The sequence below is a fragment of the Pygoscelis adeliae genome, unplaced genomic scaffold (assembly GCF_000699105.1).
Source record: "Pygoscelis adeliae isolate BGI_AS28 unplaced genomic scaffold, ASM69910v1 Scaffold537, whole genome shotgun sequence".
NCBI lineage: Eukaryota > Metazoa > Chordata > Aves > Sphenisciformes > Spheniscidae > Pygoscelis > Pygoscelis adeliae.
Window position 1 is genome coordinate 24,515 of NW_008825213.1, and position 22,200 is coordinate 46,714.

General features: G+C 55.6%; 1 protein-coding gene across 1 annotated transcript in view; it reads right to left on the bottom strand.

Moving 5' to 3' along the window:
• The window catches only part of ADAMTS10 (ADAM metallopeptidase with thrombospondin type 1 motif, 10), a 44,901-nt gene that overhangs the window by 1,280 nt on the left and 21,421 nt on the right, over positions 1-22,200 (bottom strand). Inside the window, exons 10-22 of the mRNA XM_009329056.1 lie at positions 21,725-21,866; positions 18,121-18,228; positions 14,779-14,924; positions 14,288-14,351; positions 13,338-13,440; positions 6,293-6,426; positions 5,299-5,422; positions 4,658-4,738; positions 3,029-3,192; positions 2,468-2,594; positions 1,384-1,513; positions 524-728; positions 115-291 (exon numbers count right to left, since the gene is read on the bottom strand). Coding sequence (XP_009327331.1) covers positions 115-291; positions 524-728; positions 1,384-1,513; positions 2,468-2,594; positions 3,029-3,192; positions 4,658-4,738; positions 5,299-5,422; positions 6,293-6,426; positions 13,338-13,440; positions 14,288-14,351; positions 14,779-14,924; positions 18,121-18,228; positions 21,725-21,866 — 1,705 coding nt within the window. The remainder of the gene's footprint in view (positions 1-114; positions 292-523; positions 729-1,383; positions 1,514-2,467; positions 2,595-3,028; positions 3,193-4,657; positions 4,739-5,298; positions 5,423-6,292; positions 6,427-13,337; positions 13,441-14,287; positions 14,352-14,778; positions 14,925-18,120; positions 18,229-21,724; positions 21,867-22,200) is intronic.

The following is a 22,200-nucleotide window of genomic DNA, read 5'->3' on the forward strand; positions in this document are numbered from 1 at the left end:
TCTGGCCCCATTGGGTTCTGCTGGCAGGTAAAAGCCTCATGTGTGCTAGGATTTGAGGGGCTGGGGAGGCAGTCTCTTCTCCTTCAATAACCCCGTGAAAAGGATTGTCCCTACCTCTCCCCACTCGCCAGTCACCCAGCGCGGCGGTGGGCAGCGCCGCAGGTTGCACCTCATGCTGGTCGGGGGCTTGGAGCCTTCGTAGCACTGGGAGGTGGGCAGCGTTGCACTGTGGTCACCGCTCTTGCAGAGGACAATGCGGTGGCGGAAACCTGGCCCGCAGCTTGGGGTGCACTGCAAAGAGAGGACACATGCGGTCAGGATGTACGGCAAAGAGCAGAGAGGGGCAGCGCTGGCTCTCCCCACCAGCGCTCCCACCTTGCCTGCCTCCTGAGCTACAAGACCATTTACCACATTACGCTCTCCATGGCCAGCAGCCATCACCAATGTTCTGGCCTAGTGGTTGACACCGTCCTCCTAAGGACCAGTGCCATCAGGGAGGCGAGGGCCGATGTTAAGCACTTACCTCAGACCAGTCCAGGGCGACCCACTCTGGAGGGCATGTCTGGTTATTGCAAGGCTCAAGCATCTTTGGCCGTGGAGAGGTGCAGGAAGCATCATCCAAGGTCTTCTCCTCGGTGGCAGAGATCTTACGCTTGCAGAAGACGCTGCGTGTGCGGACGCCTTCGTTGCAACTTCGGCTGCATTCAGACCAGTTCCCAATCATCCAGCTGGAGACAGGTAAAACAGCAAAGCTTGCGAGGGGCACAGTGGTCCATGCTTGTCCCCATACTCCTGTACACAGCCCTATTCCTACCCTGGCCACAGACTCCCAGGCAGCTCTGGTTGAACCACAGAGTTCCTCCACATCTCCCCTTCCCCTTCAAGAGAGGGGCAAGGGCCAGCCAGGGAGGGGCTGGGACAATTTCTGAGGGACTGTGCTGAGCATCTGCTCTGCACCAAAGGACCAGATGGGGAGGGCTCCTTTCTGCAAGTAGCACAGCAGCGCAGGGAGGAGGTCACGCTACAGAGACCACCTTTGGCCAACACACCATGTGCTCGGCACATCTCTCACCGAGCAAGGCACAGTGTAGCCTCATGGACAGAGCACAGGTTTCTGCTCCCTGCATCGCCACTGCCCCTTCCCCGCAGTGATGCACTTGGGCTGTGCAGGTTGCGCACTGTATTGTGCTCATGATGGGGCACAGAGGAGAAAACTGCCCCCCACCCTCCAGAGCAGAGCTGCTCCAGCCAGGTAGTGTCACCCCTGGGTACTGTGGCAGGGGACTCTGACTTGGGAATGGCAGAGAGGGGGGAATTTCACCCTCCTCCACACTGGCTTTTCCACCCACACTCCCTTGATCTGGTCCAAGCCATGGTACTCACGCTGGGGGGCACGGTTCGGTATTGCACGGCCTCTGTCGCTCTGGCATTTTGGTTTCAGGGCTACAGAAATGGTTGAAGACAGTTGAGCCATCGGAAAGTTTCTTGCATACCACAGATTGGATCTGGCTGCCTGTCAAGAAGAAGAGGCAAAGGGGAAAGAGAGGAGGACCCTGAGGCTAGCGCTGAGCCAGGCTGCAGGTACAAGCCCCACAGCTCTGCTCCCACGTGGGCAATGTGACGAGGCAACCACTTGTCACTGCACCTCGTCAAGCCTGAACTGACTTCTCTATTCATAACCAAGGCCTCCTTTGCCTCTAACACCTCCAGAAAAGAATGGATGGGGTGAAGGCTCACCAGCCAGGGCAAGAAGCTGGCAGAGTTTGCAGAGGATGGAAGATCAAAGCGTTCCAAGGTTCTCATCCTCTGACCTTGGTCTTGCGACACTTTCTGGGCAGCACTGGGGGGAATAGCTGGAACAAGGTGGGGCAACACTTTGTCGAGGCCTAGCACGCAAGACCAGGTTAGGGCCCTTATCTTTTAACAGGAAACATTATTAAGTCTTGCTTTTGAAACTGCCTCTCTCTTCTTCTGAACACCAGCTCAGTCACCCGCAGCCAGGTTCTCCAGAGCCAGGAGACATGGTGCAAACCTTTGTGTCAATCCCCACGGGAACCAGCCCAAGGGATTCAGGGAAGCATCAGCGGTGTTTCAGTTCACAGTCACATAGATCTGAAGGCCAGAGGGGCCGTTGCGATCGGCTAACCTGTCCTGCATGGCACAAGTAAATGAATTCTAAGCACATCATGCTACCTTCCATCACCTCTACCACTTACACCGCGGTCCAGCCGAAGAACGGCATCCAGGTTGTTCGCCCTGACACTCTGCCCACAAGATCATGCTGACTGACACCAGCTTGCATGTAGCTGAGTGCAGGGTGGGAATATATAGAAACCCGAGAGCTCCTTTAGAGCAAAGTGGATGGTAATGTCTGTGCGCTGTCTCACGTGGCCCAGACACAATGCGTGGCAGTCACAGGAGTGCAGACACGTGTCCCCCCTCCAGCTGACATGGGGTCAAACCTCACCCCCTGCACACAGTGCTGAGCATTTGGTCCACGGGGTGTAGTGCCAGGAGTACTGGTTCGAGGCATCCCTGCCGATGGGTGCGTTGAACTTGTACCGGATCCCCTGCAGCTCTGTCCGCACAAGGACCTGCAGAGAAAGGCATCACCGAGGCATCAATGTCACCGAAGTCCAGCATGGTCATGACTGTCTGGATGGCGTCCCACAGCCTCAGCGCGCTTTCTAAAATACAGGGCAGCTGAAATCTCCTCCCCCTTCCCTTTCCAGCCCCTTCCAGCATTGACATGGCAGCCACCAGTGATGACAGTGGTGCAGCCATGAAGGTGACATGATCAAAGAACAAGCTCCTGTGCACTTACAGATCAAATCGTTCCAAAGCCTGGCAGGTTAGGGAGAGAGACCTGAGAATTTAGCCCAATTTATGTCTGATCTCTGTGCCCTTTTACTTCAGACAGCGAGGACAGAGGCTGATTTGCTCCAATTCCCACGTAGTCATGGCAAGGTCTCTTTAGCCCAGACCAGGCCCATACCAGGTGGGGGTATGAAGGAACCATGTTACCAACCATGACAAAGAGGGTGACGTTGGTGGGTCCCAAGGCCTCCAGGGACTCAGGCTCCTCTGGGGATCTCCTGTAGTGAAATGTTGTGCCTGCGATGTCAAAGCGCCGCGGGGGGTCGATGGAGAGCTTCCCATTGATGTAATACTCGCCGTTCTCCCCTCTCAGCGCTGCGACGACAGGGAAGCAAGGGTTAGCAGAAAGGCTGAACGCACCTGTATCCAGCTTCGGCTGGGTGCTTCTCATCTGCCAGGTTCAGAGCACTGCTACAATGGAGGGTAAATATCATCAGCCTCATTTTACAGGGAGGGAATACGTGGGGTAAATAAAGTAGGTGCCCAGGTCACGGTCACACAGAAAGTCACTAGCAGAGGTGGGACTAATGTACCCATCATCTTGTCTCAGCCCGCGCACCACCTCACTGTGGAAGGATGATGCTGCAGGGAGCTCAGCCAGCTGCCCGGGGTGGTGATGGGGACACCTGGCAGTGTGACAAGCTGTGGCCATGAGGCCAGGCTCCAATCCAGCTGTGCAAACTGGGTCTTGGCTGCTGGGGCTACTGGAGGAGGCTGGTCCCCAGGAGCCTGGCTGTGGTTGCCCAAGCGAGTCGCTAGAGGGGGATCGGCTTGCTCGCTCGCTCCTGCTCCCGTTCCCACGCTCTCCCTGCTTGCTCTCTGCCACCAACACCGCGCTGGAGCCCAGCTCTGCGTCACTCCTGCCCTCGCTGCTGGCAACGACCTCATTGCCATGATGCTCTGGAGGAGGAAAGATACTTCGTACTGATGAGGATGGAGGGTGCTCCCTCCCCTCCCACTGGGGTGCAGGGACAGATCCTGGAGTGGGAGAAACTGGTGGCAGCAGTTGATAGGGATACGAGCTTGGGCTGTGCTTTCAGTGCACAGAAATCCAGTTTGGATGGACACGAGGAGTCCCCAGTATACCTGGGCCAGGCAGGGAGGGATGTCGGCATCCCCGAAACCAGCAAAGGGAGCTGGCCTGGAGGGATGCTGCCAGGAGCGCCCCGCTGTGACCTCCCACCGGTGCCGGCATCTGGGCAGGCTCCTGCTCCTGGAGAGCCACTGTGGAGGCACCAGGCAGCGAGCCAGCAGTGAGTGCCCCTGCCCACCTCTCCGCGATCACTGACCATTGCTTGGAGGACAGAAAGAGAAGGCAAGGAGAAAGAAAAAAGCCTGTTGTAAAAACCAGGCAGAGTCTGGCTGGAAAATTAAGCCCAAGGAAAATGTGAGCAGGTCTATTTTTAATCCCCAGCCCAACATGCTGGCGGAGGGGGGGAATGCCAAGGACCTGCAGACAGTGCCAGGAACAGCGGGGTGTGGGGTTTGCTCAGGGTTACACTGCTGAACAGTGAGCACAGGACGGAGGCAGCACCACAGCGAGACAGGGGCTGCGTGTACCATACTGACATGGCCCACACTGGCCTGGGACACGCTGCCCTGCCAGCAGGCACTGCTGCCTTCCTCTGCCCCCAACCCCAAGCTGGGACCCCCAATCCCATCCTCTGCTGCAGTGGGAGGTTTTCCGTGCTGGGCCTTTTCCACGCTCTATTAACCACAGGGAAATGGCAGACCAAGGGGTGTCTGGCTGGGATTTCAGTGTCCCCCAGTCCCATCTCACCTAGGTAGTTGATGGAGAGGTTCAGCTCCCGGATGTCGATGTGGACAGAACCCTTGGGAATCTGGATCACCTCCTCGTAACCTGTGAGACAACCCGGGGCTGGTAAGCAGCGATGCTCAGCCTCCGAGCCCAGAGCTAACCCTGCCCTGAGCTGGATGGGAGTGTGTGCCACCCTGTTACCCATGGGTTAAACACTAAATTAGATGCTGGCAGTGCAGAGGTGTTCGTTCAGCCACCCACTGCAATTAAACTGAAAAAGCACTACGGCCTACCAGGACAGTGACTTGCTTGCTTTGCCGTGCGGGCTTTTGTGATGGGAGTGGCCATGCTGGGGAGGTGCTGTGGAGCTGGGATCTCCATGGGCATCTCCACAGCCTGGCTTGAGGGCAGTGTGAGCTGGGGAGCAGGGAAGGAGCTTGGCACTCTGTGCCAGGGACTTGGGTGCCAGCGGTGGCTGGGTCACGGCTTGCTCAGTGAACAGGAGCGATTTGCTCCCTGCTTGCAGCCTGGTCCTACCCTTTGGGGTATTTCCCTGGGATATGTCCCTGCCTGTCCTGCGCATCCCCAGGAGCAGGTGAAGCCGAGGAGGGACTCGAGGGTGGGTGACGCCGGCTGTGCTGGCCAGGCTGCTTGCTCCCTACCTCCCTCCGGCAGGGACTGGTTGAAGACGCCCTCAACGGTCTCACAGGAGCTGCCGTCTCCCCCACACACGCGACACTTGTCCTCCTTTGAGTCAGAGCCCAGGACACGGTCGCAGCCCACATGCTGGAGGAAGGAGCAGCAGGGAATTAGCCGTCCTGGTGGGGCTTTGTCCTCCCCACACCTGACCTGCAGCATCCCAGGGAGCGGGGAACTCCCCTGGGTTCCACCTCACTCCCCTCCATTGCACTGTACACCAGGCAGTGCTCAGTAACATCACCTCTGCCCAGCCCCACCTTTCTGCCACCCCTCTCCAGGGACAGCCCTGGGGGGAGTCTCTGTCCAAGGCTGGGGGCACAGACAGAAATCCCATGGCTGCGGGACGAGGCAGAGGTTAGGGTGCCTGAGTTGAGCTGGTGGAGCTGCAGCAGCCCAAGGAGAGCCGTGTCCCTGCAGCACCAGCATCGCGGTAGCGAGCCCACATGAAGCCTCCGGCTCTGCCCCGCTGCCACAGTACAGTATGTGGGCTAGCAAGCGGGTCACCACCACGGCTGTGGCTACCTATGGTGCAATCCCCGTTTTGTTCCACAGTATATTCAGCCCCATAGAGACAAATAGATCCCAGAGACACAGGAAGGGAGACAGAGACAGAGGGAGCCTGTCTGCCTGCCTGCTGGGGGACATTCACCACTCCCGCCGTGCTTTCTTGTAACTAAACTTTTATAGCCCTCCAGGTCCCATTTCAAGGGAAATACCAAGTGCCGGGGACTACATGGGCTGTAAATGCAGAGACCCATCACTAACGCAGGCCAATGTGGCACCCAGTGCATGGAGAGCAGATGGGCACAAGCCCAGAGGTGGATGTGCTCCTGCTCCTGCAGGTGAACAGGCAGAGGGATACCTGTGTCCGTGCGGGCATGTGGAGGGCAGCGCTCCCCTGCCCGGGGTCCTGCCCTTGCCTCCCCATCCCGAGCCTGTCCCAGACCCCGGCAGCACCTTGCACTCCCCGTTGACGCAGATGTCGTTGGAGTCCTGCCGGCACGGTGTCCCGTCCACCACGGCTGCGGCTCGTTCTGTGTAGAAGTTGAAACCCTCGGCCAGGCAGTTGAGGGAACAGGCTTTCACACCCCCTGGGAAAGCAGCAGAGGTTCAAATGATGCTGCCAAGGACAGCGAGGAAAGATGTGGAGAGACAGACCTGGATAACGGCTGCCTTACCCTCAGCCTCCCCATGCCTCCATCCTGCACCTGGCCCACTGCACAGCTCCAGGTGCCCAGGAGGATGTCCCTGCTGAGTGGAGGGACCCATGGAGGCACCCAGACACCCTCCTTATTGATCAGCACCGAGTCAAGACCCTTGAACTGGACACTGACACACAGTGAGACACTGTCCCTTCTGCACAGCCTGGGAAACACTGGCTGTATGTGATGGGGAAGGAAACAAACTGACTTGTTCTTATCTGGTGTCGGTCACTCCTGGGTCTCCTGGCACTTTACAAGGGCTGTCAACACCCTTGTGCTCATTTTACAGGCAGGGAAACTGAGGCAGCACCTCTTAAGCGACTTGTCCAAGGTTTTTCAGCTACTAGACCAGTTACTAGGCCAGAGCAACTATTTCTTTCTGTTCAAGGCTGGTGGATACTGAGTCCTTCACAGCAAGGATGATAGCAGCAGCGTGAGGATGAAGGGGAAAGATGCTCAAGTTATAGCTAAAGTACCTGCTTCCCAACACCCCTTGCCAAAGCACCGTCTAAGGAACAGAGGCTGGATATATGGATATTGGCTTACGGTGCCTGGGAGCAGGACGTGGGACCGGTTATGGAAGGAGACACCTGAGCAGAACAGTTTCCTGCCTCCTGTCATTGGAGTTTATCAAATGCTGGTGCAGATCGTGGCATTTGCTGCCTTTGCTGAGCATCCCAAGGAGACCCAACGGCCTGCATGACCCTGGCAGAGAGGTGCATGCCTGAGCTGTGGCAGTTCGCTCCTGCAGGCACCGGCAACAGTCATGAGCTGTGTGCCAGAGCTGGGAAGCACCTTGGTTGGGAACAACCGAAGTCCGCAAAACTTGCAACTCGATACAGCACATCAAAAGGGCAGATGGAGGGGAGGGGTGGCCCAGCTGTGCCTGGGAGCACCTGAACGCAGCTGGGGGGAAGAAAGAGCAAAGCTGGGAGAGGGTGGAACAGGAGGAGACACGAGAGAGGAATTCAGCAGCTTGGAGGCATGCCATCGAGCAGGATGCCCGGGCAAGCCCCTAAAGAAGGCGCTCAATCAACCCTCCTGGAGAGCTAAACCCCTCCACAGCACCCCAGGCTCTTCCCCGCCTGGTGAGGGAGCTCCAGGGACACCAAGAGGGACAGCACAGGCATGACCCCAAAAACCTACAACCATCCAACACAGCATGCCTGGACCCCAGGTCTGTCCAGCCAGACCTCAGGTGCATAACATCACCAGCAAGGTAAGAAAACACGAGTCACGAGGGACCTACACTGGCTGCGGGATCTCCCAGCTTGGAGAGGCCGTGCCACCGAGCCCCACCAACAACTGCACATCCCACGCATGCAACTGTCCCACCAGCCTGGGAGAGGGGCTTGTACTGGCCCTTCCTGAGATGTATCTGTGATTTAGCCAGCGCTTGCTGCCTTATGAGCATCTCTCCTGCCGATGAACTCGCTCCTGGCAGCGCAGCAGTGTGCTCTGTCAGCTGCATGGGACCCTTCGTCCCTGCCCGCATGCAGGTCTCTAAGGCCATGCTCTCTCCTGCCATCACTGGAGTGCAAAGCAGACTATGCAATGCGGCAGAGCTGAGAAACAGCCAGGAACTTGGGCTTTCATTTCAGGGCTCTCAGTTGGGTTTGCTAAGCTATTCACATGCACTCCCTATTCCCTTCGTTGTCTCCAGCTACAAGGAAAAGCGAGACCCACTGCAGACACCTTGCTGCAGTTCCCTGGTGGGCAGCTAACCCCTGCCACAGCCTGTTTCTGCCTCTCTCCCAGCCCTGGCTCCATTTTAGTAGCTCCCTATCGCCTGCATGATCCTCCTTTCTACCATAACTCCTCACCGCTGCTGCCCCATACCCAGAGCCAGCCTCCTCCAGCAGCAAGCAGCCCCGACCGTAATCGTCACAGCCTCGAAAGAGGAGCCCGTGGGGAAAACTGGAATGAAAAACATAACAAGCCAGAGGGGGAAAAAAAAAAAAGGAAAGAAAAGAGGGAAAAGAAAAGATCGGGGATTGGTGACATGAGGCCAAATTTCTTCCTTTGCCTTAAGTGCCCTGACTTTGTTACAGGGCTGCAAAAATGGTGCAAGTGCATGAACTCAGCTCATCGCAGAGCCAGGGGTGTTCATGCAGGTTTCCTCATTGCCCTCCCCTCGCTGGAGCCCAGGCAGATTCATGGGTGCGCACATGTGGGCATGCACGCTTAAGTCCCCAGCAACTTAACCTTCTTTTGAGGTGACATCCGCAGAGAGGGAGGAAAGCACGTGGAAGAGAGCAAGCCCTCCATGCCTGGACAGTTGCCCTGGTTCCAGCCCGTCACTAGTGAAGACCCATCGCTGCTGATGCAGGCCCTGGATGCCGGTGGCTCCGAGCATCTCGTGTGCGCAGAGGGAGCCTGGGAAGCAGCCACTGAGCAGGGGGAACTCAGCACCCATCACCTTCCTTCCTGCAAGAGCTGACAGCGGGTGCTGGACTTGGGGGTCTGTGCATGGAACTGGGACTTGGGGTCCTGCGGTCATGCTGCCACCCAGCTGCTGCTCCACGTGGGACAAATCCCTGCTGGCTCTCCTCATCTAGCCACTTAGGAAAGGCTTGCAGATGGGGGATTTCTGCCCTTAAAAGAAAAAGTCTTATGGAAGCGAAATGGGGAGAGGGAGAATGAAGGAGGAAGGGGGAGAGAGAGGGATGACCTTGCATTGGTATCTGCATCCTAACTGCAGCTGCTCCAGTGAGCCAGCTGTGTCTGATGGGCAAAGGACCAGTCCCCAACACACCCTCCCTGGTGACAATTTCCAGGCAGGATTTGTCCTTGGCAGCCAGGTCACCCTCCCAGCGATCAGAGGACAGGGGGCTGGTATCACTGCCCAGCGACTGTCAGGAGCTGGACTTTCCTGGGCACTCAGCTGGCCAAGAGGTACTCAGGTGGTCTGGGCATCACCTTGTCCTTGTTAAGGTCGTTCCTTAAAAAGGCACCTTTCTAAAGCCCTAGACCGGTGACAACTGTGTGTCCCCACGACAGCAACACTGACCACAGCAACATGGCCAGGCTGCGTTTTAGACCCCAGAAAGATCCTTTGAAACAACATGGCACTCCTTGACATTCCTGGAGATGGGAATTAAGGACTGTATTTTCACCAGCAACCAGGACCCAGCCCCTCCTCTCCCAGCGTGTGAATGGTTTTGTGGGAGCTGTGCTTTTTGGGGTGGGAGCCTTAGGCCTGGCAGAGCAAGGCAGTGCTCTGCATCTTCCCCGGCTGGCTCACTGCTCCTCACCGATACCTGCATCCACAGGGCACGAGTGGGATCCTCAGCGCAAGCCCCGTGGGGCGGTTGGCAGCAGAGGGGCAGGAGGGGCTCTGCAGTGCCCACTGTCACCTGTGCAAGCTGGGACCACCACCACGGGAGAAGAGCCCACTTCCACAGAATGAGTGGGACCCCCTCAGCCTGCCCACTGAATGTTACTAATTGACTGGGAAATGAGCAGCAGACAAGACCATACAACCCCGAAGAGCACAGGGTCTGCCGTAAACACTGTGCAGATCCCCAGCCCCCTGCCCCCAGAGACGCAAACCCCCCAGCCATGCATCGGCCCACAGAGAGCTGCCTGCCCTTCGCTTTGGGCTGAGTAGCCCAAGGTCAGCAACAGCCAGGTCTGCCACGGGTACTCCTTTTAATCTTTAATATAGCTATAAGAATAGAATAGAATAGAATAGAATAGAATAGAATAGAATAGAATATTTTCAGTTGGCTATGCAGTGCCTCAGAGGATGTTTTATTCCTCCTGCCTGCCCTGTCCCATAGAGGAATTAAAGCGCATTACAATTTATGATGAGCAATCTCCTGTTTTCTGCTAGCCCCTGCTCCTCCCCATCCCTCTCCCAGCCCTGTGAGCCACTCCACTCTCCCTTGGTTCTTGCATCCGCCAAGAGCAAAATGAATAACTAAGCGAATAAAGCAAAATAAACAAACAATTAAAGCCGCATTCCACGAGGTATCTGCTGACTGTTGAGCTCCGAAAGGCTGAGCTCAGCACTTCTCACTGGGGCTGTGTCTTGCGATCCTGGGGTCTGGGCTCCAGGACCGTTATAAATCACCACCAGGAAAACATGCCGTACTGGCCTCGCGCAAAACCCGACCTCAACTTGCCAGTGATCTGGCGGCTGGCGGCAGGCTTTCAGCGGGTGGCTCCTTCCCTTCCCAAATTCCCTGTGGGATCAGTGCCCGCCCCCATCCAAGCCAGTGGGGTACTCCTTGTCTTCAGGGTAGGGTTGCTCCATGCCCAGGACATTTCCCTGAACCGATGTGGGGCCAGTGTCTGATGGGCAAACGGCAGAAGCACCCCTGCACCGCCGCACCTCTCGGCAAGGGAGCGGCTCAAGGGTGCAGTGCCAAAGGCACCGGCTGAGCCGAGCAGGGGAAGAGGCTCAGCAGAGGGCCAGGTGGTGAACGGCTCCCAAAGCGGGGACACGTGCCCAAAAGCAACCTGAAGACCAGATATGCTACCAGCTGGAGGGCAGAATGCCCGGGGATGAGGTTGCTTGTGCCAGTGGAGGGGGAATGACACTCGCCACCCCAGAGCTCTCTGGGCACCACTGGAAGAGGCCAAGAGGGAGTGCGGGAGATGATGGCCAGCCCTCATTGCCTCTCCAATGCTGGGGTAGGGATGCCTGCTAGCACAGGGGCTGCAGGGGGAAAACATGGGTCCTGAGAGCAAAACACCCATGGCAAGGGGAAGACAAGAGGAAACTGTTCCCTGGGGGTCTGATCTATGACATGGAGAGGGTGGAGGTGCAAGGGATGCCCCCTACCTCCCCCAGAGATGTACCTCTGACATCCAAATGACACCAAGTATCACAAAATCCTGCAGGCAAGTGAAGATGCAAGTACTCGTGCCGCTGAAGTCATAGTCATAGAATCATAGGGGGGTTGGGGTTGGAAGGGACCTTCAAAGACCATCTAGTCCAACCCCCCTTGCCATGGGCAGGGACATCTTCCACTAGGTCAGGTTGCACAAAGCCCTGTCCAACCTGACCTTGACCACTTCCAGGAATGAGGCATCCACAGCTTCTCTGGGCAACCTGTTGCAGTGTCTCACCACCCTCATCATACACCGTTTCTTCCTTACGTCCACGCTAAGCCTACCCTCTTTCCATTTAAGACTGTTGTCCCATGTCTTGTCACTACAGGCCTTGGTCAAAAGTCTCTCTCAGTCTTTCTTATAAGCCTCTGTTATGTATTGAACGGCAGCAATCAGGTCTCCCCAGTCCTGACAGAGCACCCAGACTCGGGCAAAGAAGGTCGTAGGTGGAGTGGAACAGTGATGACACCTTACCACCTCCACGGTCCCAACTGATCTGAGGGGCCAGTGTGGACAGCCCATGCCATGAAGAGCCGATCCTGCTAATCCCGGCTGACAGCTCCCAGGCAGGTGGGTGTCAGCACACAGGATTTCTCGAGAGCTGGGAGACGGGCCCCCTCCCAGCCAGGGGCTTGGCTCCCAGAACAGGCTGAGGAGCTGCAGCTTCCAGCACCTCTCTACTCGTGTGAATGTGCCTCAGTTTCCCTACCTGGGCCACTGCAGAGGAAGGCAGTGATACCCTTTGACACTGAATAAACAAAACATAACTGCTCCTCGTGGAAGAGCATGGTCCTCCACGAGCCAAAACATGGCTCCTCATCACCATTACCCACAGCCAACCTGGAGAGCTGAGACAGGGAGCTCCCAGATCCCTTCAAGACATGATCGTGCCAATGCTCACAGCCTCCGGGGAAGGAGACAGGTTTCATCACCTTATTTTATGGAAGAGGAAGCTGAAGCAGAGAAAGAGGAAGGGGCTTTTTTTGAAAGCCAAAGCAAACCCCCATGTCAGAGCCAGATTACAATTCAAGGGCTGATGTTCAACTGGCCAACTGTGCCCTGGACTCAAACCACTGGGCCATGCCTGGGGAAGAGAGAGGTCTGAGCACGGGCAGATCCAGCCTGCGGGGCTGTCTTCCACCTTGGCATCCATTGGGGTCTTTGTGTGACTTACTGCTTTGCAATTTTATTACATTTTTATTGATCCATCCCCTGCAGCCTCAGCACATCTGCTCCAGCTGCAGGAGCCCCGCTGGGAGGTGTGCTTATTTACACAGCTGCGAAGGATTTCCCCAGTCAAGTTCATTAACTACATGAAGGAGACGCGCTGTTCTTTCTCATTATTAAGAGATTTCTGCCACAGAGGCCTCCTCCCACCCCCTCTCCTCGCTAGACACTTCTGCAGGACACAGGAGGACAGACCTTGGGAAGACGGGAGCGCTGCTCTTTGGAGGATCCACCAGTTCACCTCCCTTCTGCCCGCGTAGGAACTGGAAGCTTTATCTGCCTGCACAGGGAGGGCTGCCCTGTTTTCTCCCCATCAGGTACCAGACACTAGCAACTCCCTTCTCTTGTTTGTCTTCCTCTTTGCTCACTCAGCAGTTAAGGAAACAGACTCGAGGAAAGAAGTTAAACAGCTCTGATGCTGCTGGAACTGTTTCTAGCAGAGCGACGAAGTTAAAGAGCAATTGCATAGGGGTAAGTGACCCAGGGCATGGCAGGATGGTCGTGGGCCAGCGCCAAGGGCAGCTGCCTGGAGGGATGCACGTCGATCCACAGGCGCGTGAGGGAGAGGCAGCATACCCCAGGGACACAGAGCCGGCAGCCTGCGGGACCTGCCCACTGGACCACTGGGGCCACGAGACTTGTCCCTGCAGAGAACGGGGGAGAGCAAAGCCCTGCACGGCCCTGTTCCAGCTCTGCCTGAGCCAAGGGGTGCTCAGCCCAGCCCCAGCACTAACCTCCACGGTACGTCTTCCAGGTGTAGTACTTCCCTCGGAAGGGGACGTTATCAAATTCGGCACACTGCAGCTCTCGGAAGTCCTGGGAGCCCGGCGGGCAGTCCTGCGGCCACACAGCCAGCGATCAGCACGTTGGTGGGAGCAGCCTGCCTTATCTGCTAGGAGGGCAGGAGCTGCTACAGGCCTCCCAGCTGCGACTAACACGAGCCCTTCTAGGAGATGGACAACTGGACACTCTTACGGTATGGCAGAAGCATCTTTCCTGCAAAGCTAAATGCTCTTTGAAGACTAATGGCATGAGCCATAGGGCCCCAGCTGGTCTGTCTGCAGATGCAGCACTTGCTTTTGTGAGCAATCCTTTAAAAGCTAGGTGCAAAGCCCAGGAGAATCAGTGGGGAGCCATCTGTTTTCCTCACTACCAGCCTGTGGATGTTAAAGCTACCATTTCCCAGGTCCAAAGCTTCACTGAGCTTCCCTGCAGCACAGTTATTTCTCTTTGCTCCCCTTGAGGTTTAACCCCCAGCCCTGGGAAGCGGGTGCTACGGCGTGTTTCGTGAGCCGCTCTCACCTGACCAGGCCTGCACTTGCAGCATGTGAGAGGCAACGGCTGTCATGTCAGTGCTGGAAGCCTCTGATCTCCCCCCCTTATCCTCATTATCTTTTTGGGCCCCTTCTTGATGCCGAAGCCCCGCAGGTACATACCTCCCACCCGCCCTCTGAGCCAGCTTGCAGCCAGTGCAGGCGTGCATCATCCTGCTCGGCTTTCCCCATTGCGGGATTGCTGCTGGCAGAGCATGGCTCACCCCCACCCAGTGCTGCCACCTCCCCCCATGGGTCCCACAGCTGCACGTAACGCCCCGCAGCCATGCTGCAACACAGAGCTGCCTACCCCACCAGCAAAGCCCTGCTAGCTCACCACCGCTCCTCTCCCCGAGCCCACCGGTACTCACGTCAGTGTTGCAGGACCGGTACCGCTTCCGCTCTCCCAGGCAGTACTTCCCTCCGATCGTGGGCCTGCCAAACCGGGAATGAGATGGGAGAACCAGCTCAGGGCAGCGAGCCGCATTTGCTGCCCCAAGCTTGCAGGAGCACCATGGCTTTTCCCAGCCCTGCACCGCTGCAAGGACGGATCCTGCCTGGAGGGGCTATTGCAGAAGAGCACTCCCCCAGCAGACTTCGCATGCTTAGCTGCAAGCACACAGTGGAGTTATCCAAGTGGCTTTGGGTCTGTGGCTGCAGACCCAACACCAAAGGCAAAAGCACCTAGCTGCTGTGAAAGCAGGACATAGGATTTGCGTGCGGGAGCCAAGACCCTCCTGGGAACTGAGAGCAGAGCTGCACGGGCACCTGGCTGCTGCCTTCCCCCCTAACCCAACAGTGATGCCATGCAGCCAGGACAAGGCAGGGCCACGCCAACACAGCCACATGCATGTACACCTACCGCGGGCTGTCACAGTGACGAATGGATGATGATACGCCTCCGCCACATGTCCTGCTGCACTCCCCCCAGGATGACCAGGCTCCCCAGGCACCATCCACGCCCTCCGGTCGGGTGCCGAAAGGCACACACTCCCTCTTGTAGCACCACTGGGGAAAGAGAGAGCTTCAAACACCCTGAGCAGACAGTCTCCTCCTCCCAGGGTGCTGGGACATGGCAGCCAGTTCAGAGCTGGGATCTGGTTTGATCCCGTGAAATCTGAACTCGGAGCTGCACTGGCTTTGGAGTCAAGTTCTCTGTTGCACAGGGCATTTGCTTCTCCCCGGGTACCCTCTCCTCTGAGTCACAGTGTCACCATTTGTGCATGCTGCGTACTTGGGGTTCGCAGGATGTTGGGGCTGGTGTCCCCACTCCCAACCCCTGGTGCATCATCCTGTGGGGCAGATGACCACGGGCAAATGGGTCACATCCCCACTTCTCCTCTAAAGGGGTCCCGGGTGCTGGGTCAATCAGGGTGACACACGTTGCGAACAGGGACATGCCAGAGCACACACCTCACGGCCTGTAAAAGCACATGGCAGCGAGTCCCAGGTGGGACTTGGACGGGAGCTGCTGCTGCTGGGCGGCAGGGCCAGGATCCCTGGGGGGCATGGACACCTCCACCGCCAGCTGTTTCCTCCCAGGACAGAGTTAGTTTTGTATGTGTACTGGGAGCTCAAGCTGTGGTTAATGTGCTAAAATGACCCAATTTGCAGAAGGTTCAGGTTAAAATAAAGTTTTGATTGTAACAACAACATTGTTGTGTCATTGTTTTGCCGAGGATCCCTAAAGAATCAGCCTGTCTCTGTCCTGTTGGTGACAGATGCTCACGCAAACTTGCCTATGAAATATTTCCTCGGACCTGGAAAGCGTCCTGCACCCCCTGGAGTCAACAGTGACGCAAGGAGCGGGACACTGCCAGACCCGCTGCCGTTCTCCGGGCACGGTGCCGGACACCATGCCTCGGGGGCTGAGATAATCCTAGGAAGGAAGAAACCACTGTGCGCTCCTTCCAGGGGCTGATAACCCACCCTGGAGCTGCTGGCACAGCCTCTCCTGGCTCCTGAGCCAGGCCCTCCACGGGCAGCACAGCCGGCAGGGAAAAATGAACCACGGCCTCCCAGGACACTCAGCTAGTGGCCTCCTTGCACAGCAGCGCCTTTCCAAAGGTGTGATCCCGTGCAGAGGAGATGCTCTGCAGGCACAGCCTTTCTGGTGTCCCTGCTGATGCTCCAGACTGGAGGTACTGGGGCTGCTGCTTTTGCAGGAAGGACCCAGGTGCCTGCCCAGCCCCTGCAAACCCCTCCACGTGCTCAGGGCTCCTGAGAGCGTCCATGATGGGCTCTGCCCTTGCACCCTGGCTGCTGGGAGCAGACCCTGGCTCTCTCTCCTGCAGCCAGCATGGACATGTGCCAGCTGTGAGGCCAGATATGAGTTGGGGGCATGCGGGGAGGGAGGATGCATAATGAAAGGCATCCTCACAGGATGCGCTGACCACAACCTGTGTAACAAGTGCTTGATTAATGGAAATTAAAAAAAAAAAGAGAAAAGAAAACCCAAACAGGCAGGGAAGTAGCCAGCAAGACAGCGAACCCGCTGTCTGAGCCGCCAGGCTGCTAGGGGCACCCCTAGGGCAGCAGAAACTACCATGAGCTCTGGGCCTGAAGTCACCCACTGTGCGTTCTTAGGGTAAGACAGGTGAAGCCATAACAACCACGGGGCATCAGTTAAAAAAAAAAAAATATGGAGAATTTGGGAGGAGGAAACAACCAGAGGCCTGGGATGTGGGCACAGCCACCATCCAACAGAGCTTTGCCCAGCCTTCCCCTGCCACTGCTTCCCCACTTGGGTGGCAGAGCACAGAAACTCACCCTATCTCTCCTTTAATCTTGAATGCCTTAAATAGTTTCTATGCCCTGATCCTTCCCTCTGCTCTCCCCAGCTAGAAAGGGAGAAGCCAGGGTAGACCTCAGAGAGCTGCTCCAGCCAAGGGTTGAGGTCTGAGGGCTCACCCAGCCGGGGAGCGCAGGGGCCACCAGATGGTGAAGGTGTAGAAACTTAATACAAAGGTGCATCTTCTTTCACCCAAGGATATCAAATCACTTCTGAAGCATGAATTAATACAAAAGGATAAACAGAAGCACAGGAAGGTAACTGAGGGTTCAAACTGAGTCAGTATCTTCACTGGAAATAGCTCCCACGAGTCCTGGGGGCTGTGACTGCTTGTCACTTCACTTCTCTTAAGACTTTTGAAGAACCCTGGTTAAAAAACAACTAGTAAGTGGGGGAAAAAGAGATACTTAAAAGTGAGAAAAGCTGGTAAAAAAAGATGACTAGTAGAAAAAAAATTGCCATTGTATATGGTGAATCTCCAGCAGCAGGGATGTTCAGCCCCAGGAGCTGTCTACTCCTTTTCAATCTGATTTCCAGCAGAACTAAGACAACTATTTGCAAAGAATAATGCATTTGTCAAAGCCATCCTTTTTCCTGCACATCAGCTTCTCCAGCTTCTTAAGGATTTGAAATTATTCTTGAATTTCTTGGGAATTATTTTTCCTCTAGTGGAAAAACACGTCCTTTTAATGGAGAATGTCCCAGCCCTGATTCTCCATTATCCCAATTATCATTCAGTTTGCAAAGGCACTTTGTTTTAACAGTGCTACACGCTCACTTTATATTGGCGCAAATGGGTGTAGGAGGTGCAGGGAATGAAGCGATATGAACAATCAAGTCAAAATTCACTTTCATAATATGTGGTCATGAAAAATCCTGCCCTCCTCTCTCAGCTGAGTCTGAAAAATGAAGGTTTCATCATATCTAGAATTGCGAGGCAGATTTTCACAAGTTCCTCTGAAAGCATGTTACAAACCTATTGCCCCTCCTGGGGAAACTGGGGCAAAAAATCACTTTTCTCAGGACAGCCAGGAGACCTCAGCAGACCTGAGAACAAGATGTTCACCTAAAGCATACGCCATAGCTTGACGTCACCTTACTGTGCCTCCTAGGTGAGACCAAGAAGCTCGCTGGAGCAGGGACTTCATATTCTGCCTTTCCAGCAATATGCAGGATGATCTGTACTTTGGGGTGATTACGGGCCCCATGGCTCCTTGGCACATCCCAGCCTCCCTCCGCGCTGGCGGCGAGGGTGGGAGTGGCTCCAGGTTCTGGGAGGCAGGGGAGGACAGGCTGGTGGGTGCTCTTAAATCAACTCCGTGCTCACCAACGCAAACAATAATCCTGGTTGTTGCTGGCAGAGGGGTTCAATCACTCACTGTCAACTTGCTATGGTGCCCCAGGCTTCCTTACCCCCTTTTCAATGGTGTTGGTTTGGCATATGGTCCCCTCAGCAGCAGGGATGCTGTTGGTTATGCAGCGGTTGCTTTTACTCAGACACCATAACTCACTGCAGACTTCCTGGAAAGAGAGAGATTTTGGGGGAGAGAGGGGGAGGGAGGAAGAAAGAGACAAAGAAACAAAGCCGAGATTAGGATTCGCTTGTGCTAGGGGCTGCAAGGCTGGGGCAGCAGCACGCTGGTGCGCTTGAGAAGCACCAGCTGGGCTAGGACACAGGGACAGGAGTGTTTTCAGCACGGTGGGGGGAAAATGAGACAAAATCTTGCAAGGTGTTGCCAGCTGCAGTCACCCCAAGGCCACTGACAGCTCACCCCCTTCTCTGGACTAAGCCTAAGCACTTCTCCTGCGGCTGGGGTTCTCTGGATTTGGAGGTTCCACTGCACTCGGGTGCCAGAGCTGGCTCCCCAGCCAGCCCCGCGCAGCCAAACCTGGTCTTTGTGCCACAGAGGACACATCTCCTCGGACATCTCGGTGAGTCCCGAGCGAATCCCACTGTGTTCCATCTGACCCCTCTCCCCAGGGTTGAGGGATGTTCTCTTTTTTGGGTCTGTGCAGTGGAGGCCGAGCATAATGGCCCATTCCTAGCACCTGCCGTGAGCATCCCTACACCACGTGGGTCCAGATCCACGTGGCAGATCTGGACCTGCCTCTGTGGGAAGCTGGGATTCCCCAGGAGCATCAACATGGCACATGTGTCATTTCCTGCTACAGGAATGCACTGCAGGTCACAGTGGGACTAGCTTGTGTACTGGCAATCTCCAGCCAGCCTGACAGTTGTAAAGGCAAGACTCCTCTGGAAGATTTAGAGCTGTTTTCAGAATAATCAAAATAATGCCAGATACTGAGCTAGCCCTTAAGCAGCTCCAGAAGTGGGTACTTCTGCTCTCTGTCTCTGCTAGGTGCAGCTGGATCCACTGAGTGATACTGGGCTGAGGACTCCAGATCTCTTTCTAGGAGGTTTCCTGAGCTGCAGATCCTGAGCTTCAGCCCATCCTGACCTTTCAGAGCGCCAGCAAACAAAAAGCTTCCCTTGGCTGTTCCAGAACCCACCCAAAAGTTAGGTCCATGACAGAGACTCATGCAAAGTTGTCACAGCTGCTAAATCAGAAAGTCCAGGCCCTTTGAACCTGCTCTGCCACAAAATCAACCAGGCTGGACTTCAACACCTGCAAACTGCAAAGCAACACCTAAAATCCAGAGCTGAGTTTCCTGCCAGGTCACCATCCTGCTCCTATTCTTACTGAAACAAGCCTATGGAAAACTTGCTGCTTTTCAGAGAGCAGCTTGCCGTGACTTAGGTTATACTTGAAAGTATTAAACAGGTTCACATTGTCAACGAAGGAAACTGTCTCGAGATGTGAGAGCAGAGCCCGAACAGCCACAGTTGCTGTTAACGCGCTCCCAGCACATGCCGGTGCCATTGCTGGTGCACACCAATGCTGCAGCACGGGCTGAAGGACCCGGCGTGCTCTGCGCTGCATGCTCCGGTGCCGGCACAGCGACTGCCTGGCCTCCTGCCTGCCTCCAGTCAGGTAGCAGCCTGTTCATCACGCCTCCGGGCTTGGTTCAGCCTTCCAGCAAGGCATTCCTCCGCCCCGCCAAGGGCTGTGCTCTAAACAGTAACCGATACCACCGCAGGATGAACTGACTCAACGACTGGGAATCCTCTGTGCTGGTACCAAGAGGGATGAAAAGACGAACCTGGGATTTCTCTGCTTCCCCCCTGTTCCCGGGGTTGTGATAGCAGAGTGACACAGGGTGAGCTGGCAAAGGAAAATTCTGCGGAGTCTGCATTGAGGGCCACAGCTCTGAGATGCAAAGGGATTTTGGTTCCCAACTCCTTCGCCAAAGCCCAGCTGCAGCTGGCTTTAACCAGTGAAAGGAGAAAGTCTCTCCCATCTTCAAAAGGCATCTACCCCTCCATACTGCTCTTGGAGAGCCAAGCATGACTATTGGGAAGTAGGAGCTCCTGTATAGTCTCTTTTCTCTGAGTCACCAAGGGAGAGAACTTCCCAGCTTCAACCAGTGACATCTGTTCGCTCTGTCCTCATCACACCTATCGATCATCCGCTCTGTACTGGCACGGAGGAAGGGATCCTGCCGTGTGTGCGCCATCACCCTGGAGTCTGTTTATATGGGGCACAGGATGGGTGGACTTACACATTTACCCAGATTTATCTGCACACACGTGAGCCCTTATGCCCTTTGGGTTTCTCCCAAACAACACGCAAGACAGGCTGGGCTAGAAGGGTCATCACAAGGACATCTTGTGCTTTTGTGATACTTGTATATATACAGGAAGCGTCTGTCCAAGCTAAAAATTAGCTGGGAAACAGGCATGTAAATGTGGAAAGTTTCCATTCCACTGCCTCTGGCTCAGCTGAGGAGGGGCACAGACCGCAGTCGGTAGCACCTGACATCAGATACCACGACCATGGTATTCGGACCCAGAATTCTCCTGCTGAGGCTCTGGGCATCTCATGAGACTGCATCTGCCCCATGTCCAGCAGGCTCTGGGCCCCTGGGCCATGCCGAAAGACAGCACTGGACCAGGGAGAGCCAAGCTTTGCCCTTTGTTCACCGAGATGAGCTGGTGAGACCACCAGGAGGTGGTTTAGTGTATAACCATACTAAATAGATGAGCACTCAGAGCGATAAACTGGTTCACATCAGGCCACTTCAATGGCAGCATTGGGCTTGGATTTACATGGTTGCAAGAGAAACTAAACCCTGGTCTGATGTGTTTCCTCCTTCACAGCTTTCCAGGGCTTGGACTGGGGTGGGTATACATACACGTATGTTCATCAGACAGCACAGCTGCCCGTGTATCTTACTGCTGGCTCCTCCATTTTCTCTGGGGAAAAGTGGATGTGTTAAGGAGTTCAACTAGCCCTTTAGTGCAGATGCTTCCCCCTCGCCACTATGCTCAGATAGTTGGCAATGTCCAGTACGTTAAGAACAGCAAAACGTCAGGCTGAGAACTTTTCTCCTGAAACAACCTTTCCTTTCAGTGGTTTCCTGGATTCAAAGATCAGGGGATGGCAGCATGATGGTGGGACTAGCTTAGGTGGGCAGCTGTCCCTCAGACAGATCTACAGCACATCATCCCACCTCACCTGGAAGAAAGAATTTTCTCCTCCTAAGTTTGTATGAGCAGCATAATGACATCTAGTAAGGATTATGAAAAATATGTGTGTGTACGAACCCCTACTGAGAGAAGAGTCTGGATGAGGGGACTGCAGCTTGGCTTTCAGCTGCAACCCTTGGGGTCCAGCAGCAGCCAAGGTATCAGACAGAGGCAAGAGATCTCTTCCTGGGGGAATAATCTGACCGAAACTGAGCTGGGGTCAACCTTTGTGGATGGGAAATGACCTCCTCTGTCCTCTCACAGGGAAGCAAGGCAAAAAGCTCACAGGGAATGTGCCAGTGCCCTTCATTTGAAGCAGGACAGCAAAGCGATGTGGGCAGCAGAGGAACGGCCCCATGGCCCCTTTGCCCTTGTAGTCCCCGTCCTCCACCCCCTGGGAACCGATAGTAAAGCAGGAAGGCTCTCTACCCCGTATTTACACTGGCGAGATTTAACTCCGTACTGGAAACGGCACTGCTCGTCTGCATCGTAGGCCTGTCCTGGAGCCACCGTTGGGTAGATAAAGTCTTGCTTGGGAGGAGCGTTGTTCAGGCATAATCCCATCCCGGAACTGGAAACAAGAGATGAGAATCAGAGCTCAGAAAGGCTTGTAGGAGAGCATCGCGGTGGAGCAGCAGGCTCTCCCAGCTCCACATGGGCTGAGCTCTCACATGCTTGGCTGCCTGGGGGGATAACTCTACCAGCCTCCTCTGGGCAAAACCGGTGCTGAGAAAGTGCTCTGAAGTCTTTCTATCTGTGCCCTCGGGGCTGGGAAGCACATGCTTGTTCCCAGGTAACTCTACAAGTTTTAATCTGAGGGTTTTGCAGGCTATCACCAGCCCCTGGTTGTCCGGACGGGTGCCAGGTCCAGCAGACAGCGCGTGGCAGCGTGCAGGCAGGCAGGC